Below are 14,282 nucleotides of genomic sequence, written 5' to 3' on the forward strand. Positions count from 1 at the left end.
AGAGCTCTGAACAAGTTGAAAGGATAAATCAAACATTAAAGGTTCAATTAGCAAAATTGATTTTGGAAACAAAAATGTCCTGGTTAGAGCGCCTCCCCTTAGCCTTGCTGAATATCCAGACCATGCCTCACTCCGAGACTGGAGTGTCACCTTTCAAAATGCTGTATGGGATGCCATATGAACATGGTATGCCAGTGGGGCATCTGAGGATAGAAGATGCACAGACACAGCCGTATCTCATAGCCATAAGTAAGAATCTGCAGGAATTGCAGAAGCAGGGAATAATAACACAAGGTGCCCCTTTAGGTTTTTCCACACATAAAGTACATCCTGGGGACAAAGTGCTCATAAAAACGTGGAGAGAAGCCCCACTGACACCTCACTGGGAAAGCCCTTTTCTCGTCCTCTTAACCACAGGTACAGCAATACAAACAGCAGAAAAGGGGTGGACACACGCATCCCGAGTGAAGAAGGTCGAGCACCAGGAAGAGATGCCAGAGTGAAAAGTCACCTCTCCTCCTGGGGATTTGAAGATAACCTTGTGGTGGCCAAGTAAATGACTGACAGGGATCTGATAACGTGCACTGAACCTCATTGTGAATGTTATCCATTTGTATATTTCAAATGTGAGTATTGTAACAAGGTTTGGGTCACACACTGTAGAAGGGAATATTGGCCAAAGGGTTTATGTGATAAGTGCCTAGAAGGGGAACTAGCCATATCTTAGAGCTGTGGGTCTCAGATTCAGTCAAAGAAAGAAACTGAGAGTTTCTAGCCAGGCAAAAAGCTGGGAAAGAGCTGGGAAAGAATGTAAATAATGCTTTATTTCTCTTGTTTTTCACATTGTTTATAGTTAAGTTCTATCACTGTGTGTCAAGCCCTTTTGCACCAATGCTCTGGGTTGTTTTCACTTCAGAACAAATAGATTTGATCCTTGCGAAGCTCTGTATAAAAGAGCTGTGTATTTTGAATAAATGGGAGTTTTACTCTCAGCAGCCTTCTGAGTCAAGTCTATTCATTCCCATCCTGCCTCGACAGCAACAAGAGCTTGCCACAAGCCTAGGAATAATCAAAGCGGACTCTGAGATCTGCTTTCATTTGTTTCAAAACAGGCTAAGGGGAAAATTGAGATCAAAAGCTCAAATCATTACTGTTGAGTGCCGGAGGTTAAATAAAGTACCCTGCAGTGCAGATACAGTTAAACTACCGAGGTGGAGCATCTTTAAACGGAGGTATGCAGCTCAGTCCAGGTATGACACCACAGAAGACTATTCTTGCTGCTGAGAAAATGGTTTACCTCACCACTGGTGGCAACCCAGTGAGCACAGGCAAAGGCAGAGGAATAATAATCGTGGGGATCCTGATCAATCTGAGTCCAGCAATATGCCTCAAGACCAGCACGCGTTGCACTGACTGGCCCAGCACAGAGGTGTGAGGCCCCGGTGAAGGTGAGGGCTCTGCATACAGACTGTCCGGAGAGCACACGGGGAATCGGAGGCTCCGACAGCCCCAGCCCCAAGGAACTGCGGCAAGGGTAAGATAAGCGGGCACTGTCCCATAAAAGGCACCCAGCAGGGGATACGCAAGCTAAAAGAAAGAATAAGGTGTTACTCACAAAGGGCGACCCCCAAGGACAGGCAGTCAGAGCACAAGGTACATAAAAGAAATGTTGAACAGATATCTGTCCCAATCTGTGATAAATGTAACCGCACAGTATGGACTGGGGGAAGGATGGAGTCAGTGTTTGTAGCATACTTTCAGGCTAACCCACTGTGTTATGACAATAACCACTTGGGAATGTGTGTTATGGGTGGACAGACATACTGGGTCGAGAAGAACTTAAAATATGAGACCAAGATGTCCCTCAAAAATGAGCCAGTTATCTTGGACCTTTTAGAGGATTAGGATGACCGCCTTTGTTTGCAATATGACAGGATGTTCTGCTTTTCAAGAACAAAGAGGGAGTGGACCCGGAGAGCAAAATTAAACAGGTATCACAGGAACTAAAAAGACAAGAGGCAGAGATGAGAAAAAGAAGGATGGAGCAAGAAAGGCTGAGAACCCTAAGCGAGCAATATGATCAGCTCAAAAAACAATATACCAGTTGGAGTTTCCCTGCCTCCGATCAAAACCTATTTGTGGATCTGATGCAAGAAACTGCAACAGAATTGGGGCTGTCCAATTGCTGGATCTGCAGAGGGCTCAAGTCTGCAGAGAAGTGGCCTTGAAAAGGTGAGAGCTTAGCTCTAGATCAACTCCTGAAATAGGATAATGCTATAATTGGGACATTTTGCATTAGCAGGGAGGGAAAGGAGCACACTGAAATGGTGGGATACACTTCATGTCTGTCCACTCCAACAGTAAATTCCTTTAACAAAAGCAGAATCTGGCAGCCAGAAATCCCTACTGGAGTACTCCAGTACCTAGTAGGTACCTAGTAGGGTACTGGAGCTGGGAAAAAGGCACTAAATGTGAATGGAGAGAAAAAAATTGAACACTGCTGGAACAAAGGCTCTGGAGCTAACCTTTACCAATCCTTAGATGAATTAAGAGGATTCTGGAGTAAACCCAAAAACACAAAAGTCAGGTGGAAAGCCCTGAATGGTTTATATTGGATTTGTGGGAAGAAAGCATACAGCAAACTACCTCAGTGGTGGAGAGGATCATGCACTATTCAATTGATCAGACACGTTTTCTTTACCCTACCTCAATCAGAACACAGCTCACTAGGGGCCCCCTTATACAAAACTTTGAGCAGAAGAAGAAGGGATTTGAAAAAGAAATTCCCTATCTTCGGTGGGGGTCAGACCTGGGGCGAGAAGTGGCCAGCAGAAAGAATAATAGAGGATTATGGTCCTGCAACATGGGCCCAGGATGAAAGCTGGGGGTATAGGACCCCAATTTATCTGTTAAACCGACTAATAAGACTTTGGGCAGTGGTAGACATGGTCTCTAACCACACCTCAAATGCCCTTGAGCTGTTGTCTAAACAACACTCCCAAATGAGGGCCTTTGTGTATCAAAACAGAATAGCCCTGGACTATTTACTAGCAGAGGGAGTAGGGGTCTGTGGAAAGTTTAATGAATCATAATGCTCTATAGAGATTGATGACTATAGAGAAACCATCAGAGGCCTGTGACAGAAATTAAAAGGGTAGCACATGTCCCAGTACAAAAATGGAACTCCGTACTCCAAGCATCCTGGTGGGATCATCTGTTTGATGGAGCATGGTGGAAAAAGGTAATATTTTTTTATATTGTGTTCAATAGCTGGGATCATATTCCTACCCTGCCTGATACCATGCTTTATCAGGTCGATACACTCAGTAGTGCAGGGTATGCAGGTGGCTGCCATGCCCACAGACCCAGAATGTGCTATGGGAAAAACAAATCAGGTATCAAAAATAATGAAATTGGGGGAGGAAAATCTACACGGTAGGGCAGCAGGTGCTTTGGCCAGATTCAAAGAGCAGATACAGGGAGAAGGGGATGTCTACAAATTGTACCAGGGAATTCCAAGACAAGAGTGGGATAATAAGCCTTCAGGGAACTAAGAGGATTATTTCCTTCTTATAAAGAACTAGGAAATGAGATAGTAGTATAGGGTAAAGTCACACATAATTATGTAGAAAGTTTAGAAATCAGGAATTACTATGTTTATGTAGAAGGGGAGGGATTGTTTTGTGTATATGGGATAATTCATGCAGATAAAAATTGCCATATATATTTTATGTATGTATTGGTAAGAAATACCCTTATAAAAAGATTTTTAAGCACACAAGTCAGTGTCCGGGATTACATCACAGCGTTGAAACCACCTGGACAAGAGGAAGGAGATCTTCATTTACAAATGAATGAATGTGGCCAGCCCAGAGATGGGTGTTCCTCAAGGTGATTCACCAGGATGATGAATACCTGATAAATATCTAAGACTGAGATAGCTGGAGCCATCTGTGAGATACATCTCAATACTGGATTCCTGGATTCTGGGAACACATCGTGGATGTTTATCACTCCCCGGACATGGTTTTGTTCCCTGGATGTTTATCACTCCCCGGCCATGGTTTTGTTCAGCTCCTTGCAGAGAAAGAACTCCACAGGAATATGTGCAGACCTGAAAGGAAGAAAAGGGACTCTGCCTCGGGCAGGAAAAATCACATAAAGACCTCTCAGCAGGACAGTCGGTGTGAAACAGAGGGGACCCTCTGCTGTAGCGATCAGACCTGTGTCTCGCCCAGCACCGGTACCCAGGCTCTGCACTGACCCTTTTTGACTGGATTGTGGCTCTTCTTTTTTTTTTTTTTCTCTAAATTTATACTTTGATCATTTAATAAATTTTCATTAATTAATAAATTGGAGCATTCATTTATCACAAAGGTAATCCTTTAACTCATTAACAGTTAATAGTGTGTTTAAAAATATGCTTTAAAAAGAAAAAATAAAAGCAGCATATTCTGGGGTGGCCACATATGAGTCATCCAATGGCTGATCTGGAAGAGAATTTTCCTTCCAGCAGCCTGGAGAGGAGCTTAAGAAATGCAAATTAACAGTGCTGGGGTAAAGCATGGACAATGTATTTGGGTTTCTTGCCTGGGGCTGGAATTGGGCTGATTCCCTCTGCCCCCTCACCCCAAACTCTGCCATCTCCCACAGATGGAATTTGCACAGCTGAAGGCAGAGCCCGTGGTGAGGATCTCTGACTCTGCAACAGAAATGGCTGAAGCTGCAAAGGGAAACAGCAAATGGAGAATGTTGGGAAAACTTCACCAAAATAAGGGAGGGATCATCCCTCTGCCCACTCCAACATCTGCTGTCACTGTCTGTGTTTTATAGGGTGGATTCGAGCATGGGGGTTTTGCTACCACAAGTTCAGAAAAATCAGTTAGAATACAAGTATTTGATGTTTACATTAGAGAAAATCAGTCAATTGATGGAGCCCCAGCTGAAGGGAGCACCCCAAAATGGGGAAAAGATGAAGGGCCACCAGAACAAATCCTACAACACCATGGACCAGCCCCTGAGAACCCAAACCAATTCCTATCAGGAGACAGATAAACCATTTATCATTTCAATGGCATCATTAAATTACAAGCTGTCCTCCAAATAAGAACCAACCAGACAACTCCAACTCCCGACCTTCCTGCTGACCAAGCCACTGAAATGAGGAACACAACATTTCACCAGGGGATGGGATCAGATTATCTGTTAGCAGAAAAAGGAGGAGTTTATGGAAAACTCAGTGACTCAAACTGCTGTTGGCAAAGAGATGACCAAGGAAAACTGGTGAAAAAGCTAACAAAGGAAATAAGAAAGCAGCTCATGTTCTGGCCCAAATGTGGAAAGGATGGGAATGGGACACGATTTTGTGGTGCACTGGCAGACCACGGGTTAAACGAATGCTGCTTCTCCTCTTCTGTGCTGCAGCAACTCTCATCTTTTTACCATGCTCCACACCTTGGCAGTGCAGCTCATCCAGCAGCTGAGCCAGGGCATGCAGGTGGCAGCCAGGCCTCCTGATCCACAAACGGCTACAAAAGGACAGGGAATGAGGGCACCGAGAATAATCCCAAAACCAAAGAGGACCCGGGAAGAACAAAACAGAGTCAAGGAGTGAATCTGCCTGGAGATAGGGCCGGGCACTTGTAGATAAGGAAGCAACGTGAGAAACCATCAGTTCAATTAAATGTTACAAATCGACCCAGACAGCTGCTCAAAGTCCCGCTACATTCCCGAACTTCGAGGAGAAGAACAAAGACTTAACAGAGCCATGAATATCGGCTGTTCTACAAAAGGAGGGTGCACATTAACGAGGACAGGCTCCAGGCGCATCGGGAAGTCGGAACCTTCCAAGGAACTCAGCCGGTGGGCAAAGGCAGAGGGAGATCGGCCGGGAAAATAAGGATAAAAAGGAGGCTGCGGACTACGAGCACGGCAGAGAGCGCACGGCAAATGCCCCACGGCCTCTGCCCCTGCTCGGCAATAAAGTCACTTTGACAGGACTCCTCGCTCTCCGCCGGGAACACGAACCTCCGGCGACGGGAATTTCCCCGCCCGCTCCCGGCCGCGGGGCAGCCCCTCTGTCCTACCCACAGCAGCCGGGCCGAGCCAGCGCTGCTCCGGCAGCGGCTCCTGCCCGGCCCCGGCGGGAAGGAGACCGCGGGCAGCCGCTCCCGCAGCGCCCTCAGCCCGGGGCCGGCTGAATCAAAGACGGAAGCAATCCGGGCAGCAGATATTCTTTATTGCAGCGCTGGGCACATGGGGGATCTCTCCTCCTAACATGTGCATCGTGCAGCTAAGAAAGCTGTGATTTATCTTACTAAAACATGCATATTCATTACAAGTCCTGAAAATTATTTACATATTCATGATTATTCCGAGATAAGGATGCGCAAGCGTAGTTGCAATTTTGGGTGGTCTTCGGTGGTCGTCAGGGGTCCTCTGGTGGTCGTCCATAGTCTTCATCACTCTGTCCGCTAGTTGAACTTTTATTTCGAGCATGCGTGGTAGTTTTTCTGTGCTCTGGGCCCCATCTTTTCCTCCTTTCATGATATATGGCCTATTCAACTGACCACAGTCCATCTGCTGAGTATGCATTCTTTACATATCATCAGGAAGCTTATCAGAGTAAAGGAAGCTTATCAGAGTAAAATACATAGCCAAGGACAAAGTTTCTACATCTGTTTGCTAATGTCTAGAATAACAGGATACTGGTGCATATACATAGCACATAACGTTTTCTTCACTTAATTCTTTTCTAGTCATTTAACCCTTAAGTAGTTCTGAACAGGTCAGGTCCCTGTATCAAGTCCCCCCTTTTCTATAACCATTGCAAATTCTTTTGCAATCATATTACGCCTCCATATCTATATCTTTCAACATTAGTTGCTTCTTTGTTACAAAGTAAGACACACTTAATTAAAATCCAGACTATGATAATTAACAATATTACAAGTATTACGGAAATAAAAAGTTGTTTTAACCAATTCAAATTAGGTAACCAGGATGTTAGGACTTTCCACAATTCTTCAAATCCCCACGAGGTGTCATCCTTGGTTACCTCATGGAGTATCTTAGTCTGTTTCCAGATTTCACTTAAATCTGTAGCAATTCGATTATTCTGATCTACATATACACAGCAACTTGTATTTATAATGGTACAAACCCCCCCTCGTGAAGCCAATAATAAATCTAAAGCCATTCTATTTTGCTGCACTACTTGTGCAAGGCTATTTATCTCAATCTGCTGTGCTTGAATTGCATCTATTGTTTTATTTTCAATGTCTTCTACTACTGCTGAAATATTTATTATAGCTTTTTCTAATTCACTTACCCCTAGCCAAGGGAGAAACCATCTAGCAAAGGAATGAAATGCATTCCGCCTTTTTATTAGGGGATTTTCTACTTCCCGTCTAATTCTTCGAATATGTGTTTGAAGCCAACCTTCGGATAAATGATTATGTATAGTTATGTTTGGGACTACGGCTCCCAGGGTGCATGTTCCCACCCAATTTTCAGGTAACACTTTCCATGCAGTATCATTGCACAGCCAATACCATCCTTTTCCTTCTGGAACTGGCCAGAGGGTACTATTAATAGAGGTGGGGGACCCGATATATTTTATTTTATTACAACCCGTTTGATTTCCTACATATTGGACGTTATTACAACTCCCAACTTTATCTAATCCTTTAGGTGGGTTACACCTCTGCACACATTTATAGTAAGATTTTTTAATTGGAGGGTTATGAATTTTTAATGGCTGAGCTCTATATGTATAATTTACCCAGGTGGTATTCTCCCAATATCTCGTCCACGGATTATTACCAGGTATGGGGATGCCTATTAACAAGATCTGTTTTCCACTGTATTCAGGCATATGTGTACATATCCAACAATTAGTTCTATTCAGAGTTCGAGATATACCTTCCGTCAGCGAAAGATGAAGATTCAAATCCCACCGTGCCCAGGCTCCCCCATAGGTCAAGATAATCTGGAAAATCGCAATCTGGTAGGTCCTACGGGAGTAGCAGTCCATGGTTTCGTAGGGGCCTTCTTTATTTTCGAGTAGTGAATCCAAGCTGGGTGTTCTTTAATCTTCACCGCAGTGAATGTTGTCAGCAGCACTTGATATGGACCTTTCCACTTTTCCTCCAAGGGTTGTCCTGAAAAATTCTTAACATATACATAATCACCAGGTTCAAAGGCATGGAGGGGGTGATCTAATCCCCTTACTCTAGTACCCAAAACATTTTTATGTATTTCTGATAATTGTTTCTGCAATGCTTTCATGTATTCCAGTAAATATCCTTCCCCAATTTGTGCCAATTCTTCACCCTTAAATTGAAGTTGATAGGGTCGCCCATATAATATCTCAAAAGGGCTTAAATTTTCCTTTGTCCGAGGTTTAACTCTTATTCTCAATAATGCCAATGGTAAAGCTTGGGGCCAAGTTAAATTTGCCTCCTGACTAATCTTTGCTATCTGTTGTTTGAGCATATGATTCATCTTTTCAACTTGGCCACTTGCTTGAGGTCTGTACGGGGTATGTAACTGCCAGTCTATTCCTAATGCTTTTCCCACTTGTTGAACAATTTTAGCATTAAAATGTGGTCCTCGATCGGAGGATATTGTCGATGGAACTCCGAAACGAGGAATTATTTCATTCAGTAGCGCTTTAGTCACTTCTCGCGCTTTGTTAGTCCTGCAGGGATATGCTTCTGGCCATCCTGTGAAAGTGTCTGTCAGGACTAAAAGATATCTATACCCCCCTTTTCTGGGGAGCTCAGAAAAATCAATTTGCCATTGTTGCCCAGGGCAGTTTCCTTTACCTATCATCCCCAATTTTATTTTGCTAGTTGTGTCTGGATTATTTCGTTGACATATTTCACATTGCTGCGTTACCTGTTTTACTGTGGTATACAAATTTCGCCCTACTATTCTTTTGGTCACTTCTTTGTATAATGCATCTGCTCCCCAGTGGGTTTTTGTATGTTCTGCTTGTATTAGGGGCCACAAAATATTAGAAGGAACTAATATGTGACCTTCTTTCAACTGTATCCAGCCCTTTGTTCCGGGCTCACCTCCTAGATCATTAGCCAATTTCAAGTCTTCTTTTGAGTATCTAGGTGACTGTTCTAAATCAATTGGTTTACTGTCTGGTATCAAAGCACATACCTTTACTTCCTCTGCCACTCGCTTGGCCTCACTATCAGCCAATCGATTTCCTATTTCTTGGTCAGAGTTACCTTTTTGGTGTCCTCGGCAATGCATTATAGCTACTTTTTCCGGTAGTTGAATCACTTCCAATAATTTCAATATTTCTTCTGCATGTTTGATCTGTTTCTTCTGGGTGTTCAACAGTCCTCGTTCTTTCCAAATTGCTCCATGCGCATGCACCACCCCGAAAGCATATTTTGAATCAGTCCAAATATTTATCTTCTTTTCTTTTGCAAGTTCTAGTGCCCTTATAAGGGCCACTATTTCTGCTTTCTGGGCCGAGGTTCCTGCAGGAAGAGGGTTGGCTTCGATTACCTTTTGAGTAGTGGTTATCGCATATCCCGCTCTCCGCTGTCCCAGTTTCACGAAGCTGCTTCCATCTGTGTACCAGGAGTCTTCAGCGTCTTCTAGAGGGGTGTCCTGGAGATCTGGACGGCTCGAATAGGTGGCTTCGATGGTCTCTATGCAGTCGTGGGACAGTGGTTCTCTTTGGGCACCGCTGAGAAAAGAAGCTGGATTTATAATGTTAGTAACAATTATTTCTATATCATCTTGTTCGACTATGATGGCTTGGTATTTCAGAAATCTCTGTGGGGAGAGCCAATGGTTCCCTTTTTGTTCTAACACAGCTGAGACAGTATGGGAAACCATCACCGTTATCTTCTGCCCTAATGTGAATTTGCGTGCTTCTTGAATGTTTATTACAACCGCCGCCACTGCACGTAGGCATCCTGGCCATCCTTTGCTTACCTCGTCCAGCTGCTTGGAGAAGTACGCCACTGCCCGCTTGTAAGGGCCGAGTTCTTGGGCTAATACTCCAAGTGCCATCCCCTGTCTTTCATGTGAGAATAATAAAAAGGGTTTAGAGACATCTGGTAAGCCGAGGGCCGGAGCCTTCATCAGTTCCTTTTTAAGTTTCTTGAAGGCGGCTCGAGCCTCTGCCGTCCATTCTATTTTGAGTCGGGTTTTCTTTAGCAGTTCATATAGAGGTTTAACTATTACACCATAGTTGTATATCCATAAGCGGCACCAACCTGCCATTCCCAAGAATGTCCGCAATTCCTTGGCTGTTTCAGGCTCCGGGGTGCGACAAATTGCCTCTTTTCGCTCAGTTCCCAATTCTCTTTGTCCTCTGGAAATTTCTAATCCTAAATAAGTTACTCGCTGTTGCACTATTTGAGCCTTTTGTTGGGATACTCTGTATCCATTCATTCCTAGGAAATTGAGAAGTTCTATAGTCCATGAGAGACACTCTTCCCTGTTCTCAGTGGCTATTAAAAGATCATCAACATATTGCACGAGGACTCCTTTACCATCTGGGGGAGTCCAATTTTCCAAATCTTTAGCTAACTGATTTCCAAAAATCGTAGGGCTGTTTTTAAATCCTTGTGGTAGTACTGCCCAAGTTAATTGTGTTTTTCTTCCTGAATCCGGATTTTCCCATTCAAAAGCAAATAGCTTCTGACTTTCTGAGGCCAGCGGCAAACAGAAGAAGGCATCTTTGAGATCCAGTACAGTAAACCAATGTAAGGTATCTCTCAATTTAGTTAATAGTGTGTATGGGTTGGCTACAACCGGGTGGATGTCTTCAACTATTTTATTAATTGCCCTTAGGTCTTGTACTAATCTATAACTTTTTCCATCTGCCTTTTTAACGGGTAAAATCGGAGTGTTGTATTCTGATTCGCATTCCGTTAGCAAATTGTATTGCAGAAATCGATTAATAATATTTTTGATTCCTTCCCTGTCTTCTAGCCTTAAGGGATATTGTTTAATTCTTACCGGCTTTACTCCTGGTTTCAACTTGATTACGACAGGGCTTGCATTTTTGGCTTTCCCCGGAACTTCACTAGCCCAAACCCCTGGATATACCGGGTCCAAAACCTCTCTAGGTATTTCAGAATGGCTTTGAGTTTGTATTAAGGCTAGACTCAAAACTTCCACTAATTGTTCTTCTTGAATTTGAAATTCAATTTTCCCTTTCTGAAAAACAATTTTTGCCTCAAGTTGTTCTAGCAAATCTCGCCCTAGCAAGGGCTTTGGGGAATTTGGTAAATATAGAAACCTGTGAATTCCAATTTGTTTTCCAAGCCGATAATTAAGTGGTTTAAGGAAATAAGCTTTTTCCTTTTGTCCTGTAGCTCCAATTACAGTGATAAAATCTTTGTCTTTCGGCATTAATTGTTGGTTCAGTACCGAATAGGAAGCCCCGGTATCAACAAGGAAATCTATTTCTTTCTTTTCTTTCCCTAGCTCAATTTTAACCAGGGGATCCGCTAGGGTGGTTTCCCCCGGTCCCCTTCACTGGTTTGAGCCCATCTGGGCTAACAAAGGGGGCTTTCTTGTCAACTTAGGACATTCCCCTTTCCAGTGCCCTATCTCCTTACAGTATGCACACTGATTTGACTGTAAGGTTGGGCGCTGCCTCTTTTCTTTATTATTTTGAGTTCCACTTTTTTGCTTTTCCAATGCAGCCACCGTGGCTTCCGCAATTACCTGTCCCATTTTATACTTGCCCTGCTCCTCTCGGTTTCTATATATCCTCCAGGCTTCTTCTAGCAGCTTTTCTAAATCTCTAATATCAGGTTCTTTCAGCTTTTGGAGTTTTCTCCTTATGTCTTCTGATGACTGTCCCAAAAATAAGGAAACTAGCTGTTGTCTGCCTGTATCAGAAGCGGGATCTAGGGTGGTATATTTTCTCATAGCAGTCCGTAATTTGTCAAGAAACTCCGTAGGAGTTTCTGCCGAGTTTTGCTTGATTTCATATAAATTTGACCAATTTACTGCCTTCGGTACGGCCGTCCCGATACCAATCTTAATCCATTCTTGGTATCTTTTAAGTAGCCTGTAATCTTGGTCGTCATTTGGGTCCCAATTAGGGTCATCTCTAGGGACGTGGGTTTCGACCGTACCCTGAAGGGTTCCTGCCGTGATTTGAATTTGTACTTGTGTACGAGCACTTTTAATTATTAATTGTTTTTCTGTTTCAGTTAAGGCATCCAACATCAAATCTATATCTTTCCAATCTGGATCCTGATTTTTAACTATTAATTCAAATCGTTTTGCCACCCCTTCCGGATCATCCCGGTATCCCTTTACTACTTCTCGCCAAACATCCAAGTCATTCATAGAAAAGGGAATCTTAATTCTGGTGGGTCCTGTTGCTCCCATCGCTTGCCTTAACGGGGCTTGAATTATCGGCCCCATTTTACTCCGAGTTCGAGCTGTGATGGGAGAAAAGTTCATTTTTCCAGGGACAGCCTCACCAGATTTTTCTATGCGATTACTTTTATCTGATTCATCTGATGAGGTAGAAGGTCGGGATCTAGGGGGGGGAGGGGTTTCCGGGGGAGAAGGGGGTTGGGGTGGAGAACTATAATCTTCTATTCTTTCCTCTGTTTCTTTAAGTTTTACACACCTTTGCCCTATACTGCAAGCCGAACAACACCGTTTTAACCTAGTCCCATTCTTTCTCTGTTCCTTTTCCATAGCTAACACCAAAGGATCCTGGGGTGCTACGTTTATCCCACATTCCTTCTGCCATTCAGGGTGATTCCGCAAAGTGAAAAACATATCCGCATATCCCACTTCATCCCACTTTCCTTCCCGCCTTAAAAACAACATTAACTGCAACAAAGTATTATATTGCAAAGTTCCATTGAACGGCCACTTCTCACCCTCTTCTAACTTATACAAAGGCCACCACTGGTTACAATATTTAATTAATGTTTTCTTATTCACTGTCCCTCCAGGAGTCCCACCTATTTCTTTCCAATGCATTAAAATACAACCCAAAGGGCTCTTCTTCACGATTCCCCCGCTCTGTCGTCCACCCATTATACTATGCACCAAACAGGACACTTTTTACAGCAACACAAAATTCCAACAACAATCAGAATAATTCCAAAAATAAGCAACCAAACCCAGTACGTGTTAAACAGTTCCCAAACCATTAACTCAGAAGCGTATGTCTTAATATACCAAAGTAGTAGACCAAAACCAAATACGATCGTATAACAAACACAAACTCCGCGGGGAGCTTATTCAAAACCAAATACGATCATATAACAAACGCTACCCCCTGCGGGGAGCTTATCGAAAACCAAATACGATCGTATAACAAACGCTACCCCCTGCGGGGAGCTTAACCAAAACCAAATACGATCGTATAACAAACGCTACCCCCTGCGGGGAGCTTAACCAAATGACCGGTCCCAAACAAATAATAATAAAGAATACCTGTGCCGCCGGGGCGAACGGAGTTCTTGTCTGCTCCCGCGGTGATCCGAATGAGGCGAGGAGCCCCTCCGGGAAGATCCCGGGGGTACCCTAGGGAGTCCTGTTCCCAGCGGGTCCCGCGGCCGAGCAGAGAGTCCTCCTGGCTGGCTCGCCAAATTGAATCAAAGACGGAAGCAATCCGGGCAGCAGATATTCTTTATTGCAGCGCTGGGCACATGGGGGATCTCTCCTCCTAACATGTGCATCGTGCAGCTAAGAAAGCTGTGATTTATCTTACTAAAACATGCATATTCATTACAAGTCCTGAAAATTATTTACATATTCATGATTATTCCGAGATAAGGATGCGCAAGCGTAGTTGCAATTTTGGGTGGTCTTCGGTGGTCGTCAGGGGTCCTCTGGTGGTCGTCCATAGTCTTCATCACTCTGTCCGCTAGTTGAACTTTTATTTCGAGCATGCGTGGTAGTTTTTCTGTGCTCTGGGCCCCATCTTTTCCTCCTTTCATGATATATGGCCTATTCAACTGACCACAGTCCATCTGCTGAGTATGCATTCTTTACATATCATCAGGAAGCTTATCAGAGTAAAGGAAGCTTATCAGAGTAAAATACATAGCCAAGGACAAAGTTTCTACATCTGTTTGCTAATGTCTAGAATAACAGGATACTGGTGCATATACATAGCACATAACGTTTTCTTCACTTAATTCTTTTCTAGTCATTTAACCCTTAAGTAGTTCTGAACAGGTCAGGTCCCTGTATCACGGCACGGGCCGGACACGGCACCGGCGAGCCGCCGGAGCCCCCTGCCGCCCCCTCCGCCCGCA

At 43.8% G+C, this 14,282-nt stretch overlaps 2 protein-coding genes across 2 annotated transcripts in view; both read right to left on the reverse strand.

The window, feature by feature from the left end:
* Nucleotides 1–14,282, reverse strand: part of LOC146764316 (uncharacterized) — a 198,864-nt gene that overhangs the window by 46,015 nt on the left and 138,567 nt on the right. The gene's annotated exons all lie outside the window — the stretch shown is intronic.
* Nucleotides 6,220–13,698, reverse strand: LOC144247683 (protein NYNRIN-like). The gene is made up of 2 exons (XM_077789100.2): nt 13,456–13,698; nt 6,220–10,051 (listed from the first exon to the last, which is right to left on the reverse strand). The coding sequence occupies exon 2, from the start codon at nt 10,042–10,044 to the stop codon at nt 7,981–7,983; it is 2,064 nt and encodes a 687-aa protein (XP_077645226.2). The 5' UTR covers nt 10,045–10,051; nt 13,456–13,698; the 3' UTR covers nt 6,220–7,980.

The sequence above is a fragment of the Lonchura striata genome, chromosome 35 (assembly GCF_050655825.1).
Source record: "Lonchura striata isolate lonStrDom1 chromosome 35, ASM5065582v1, whole genome shotgun sequence".
Classification (NCBI taxonomy): Eukaryota; Metazoa; Chordata; class Aves; order Passeriformes; family Estrildidae; genus Lonchura; species Lonchura striata.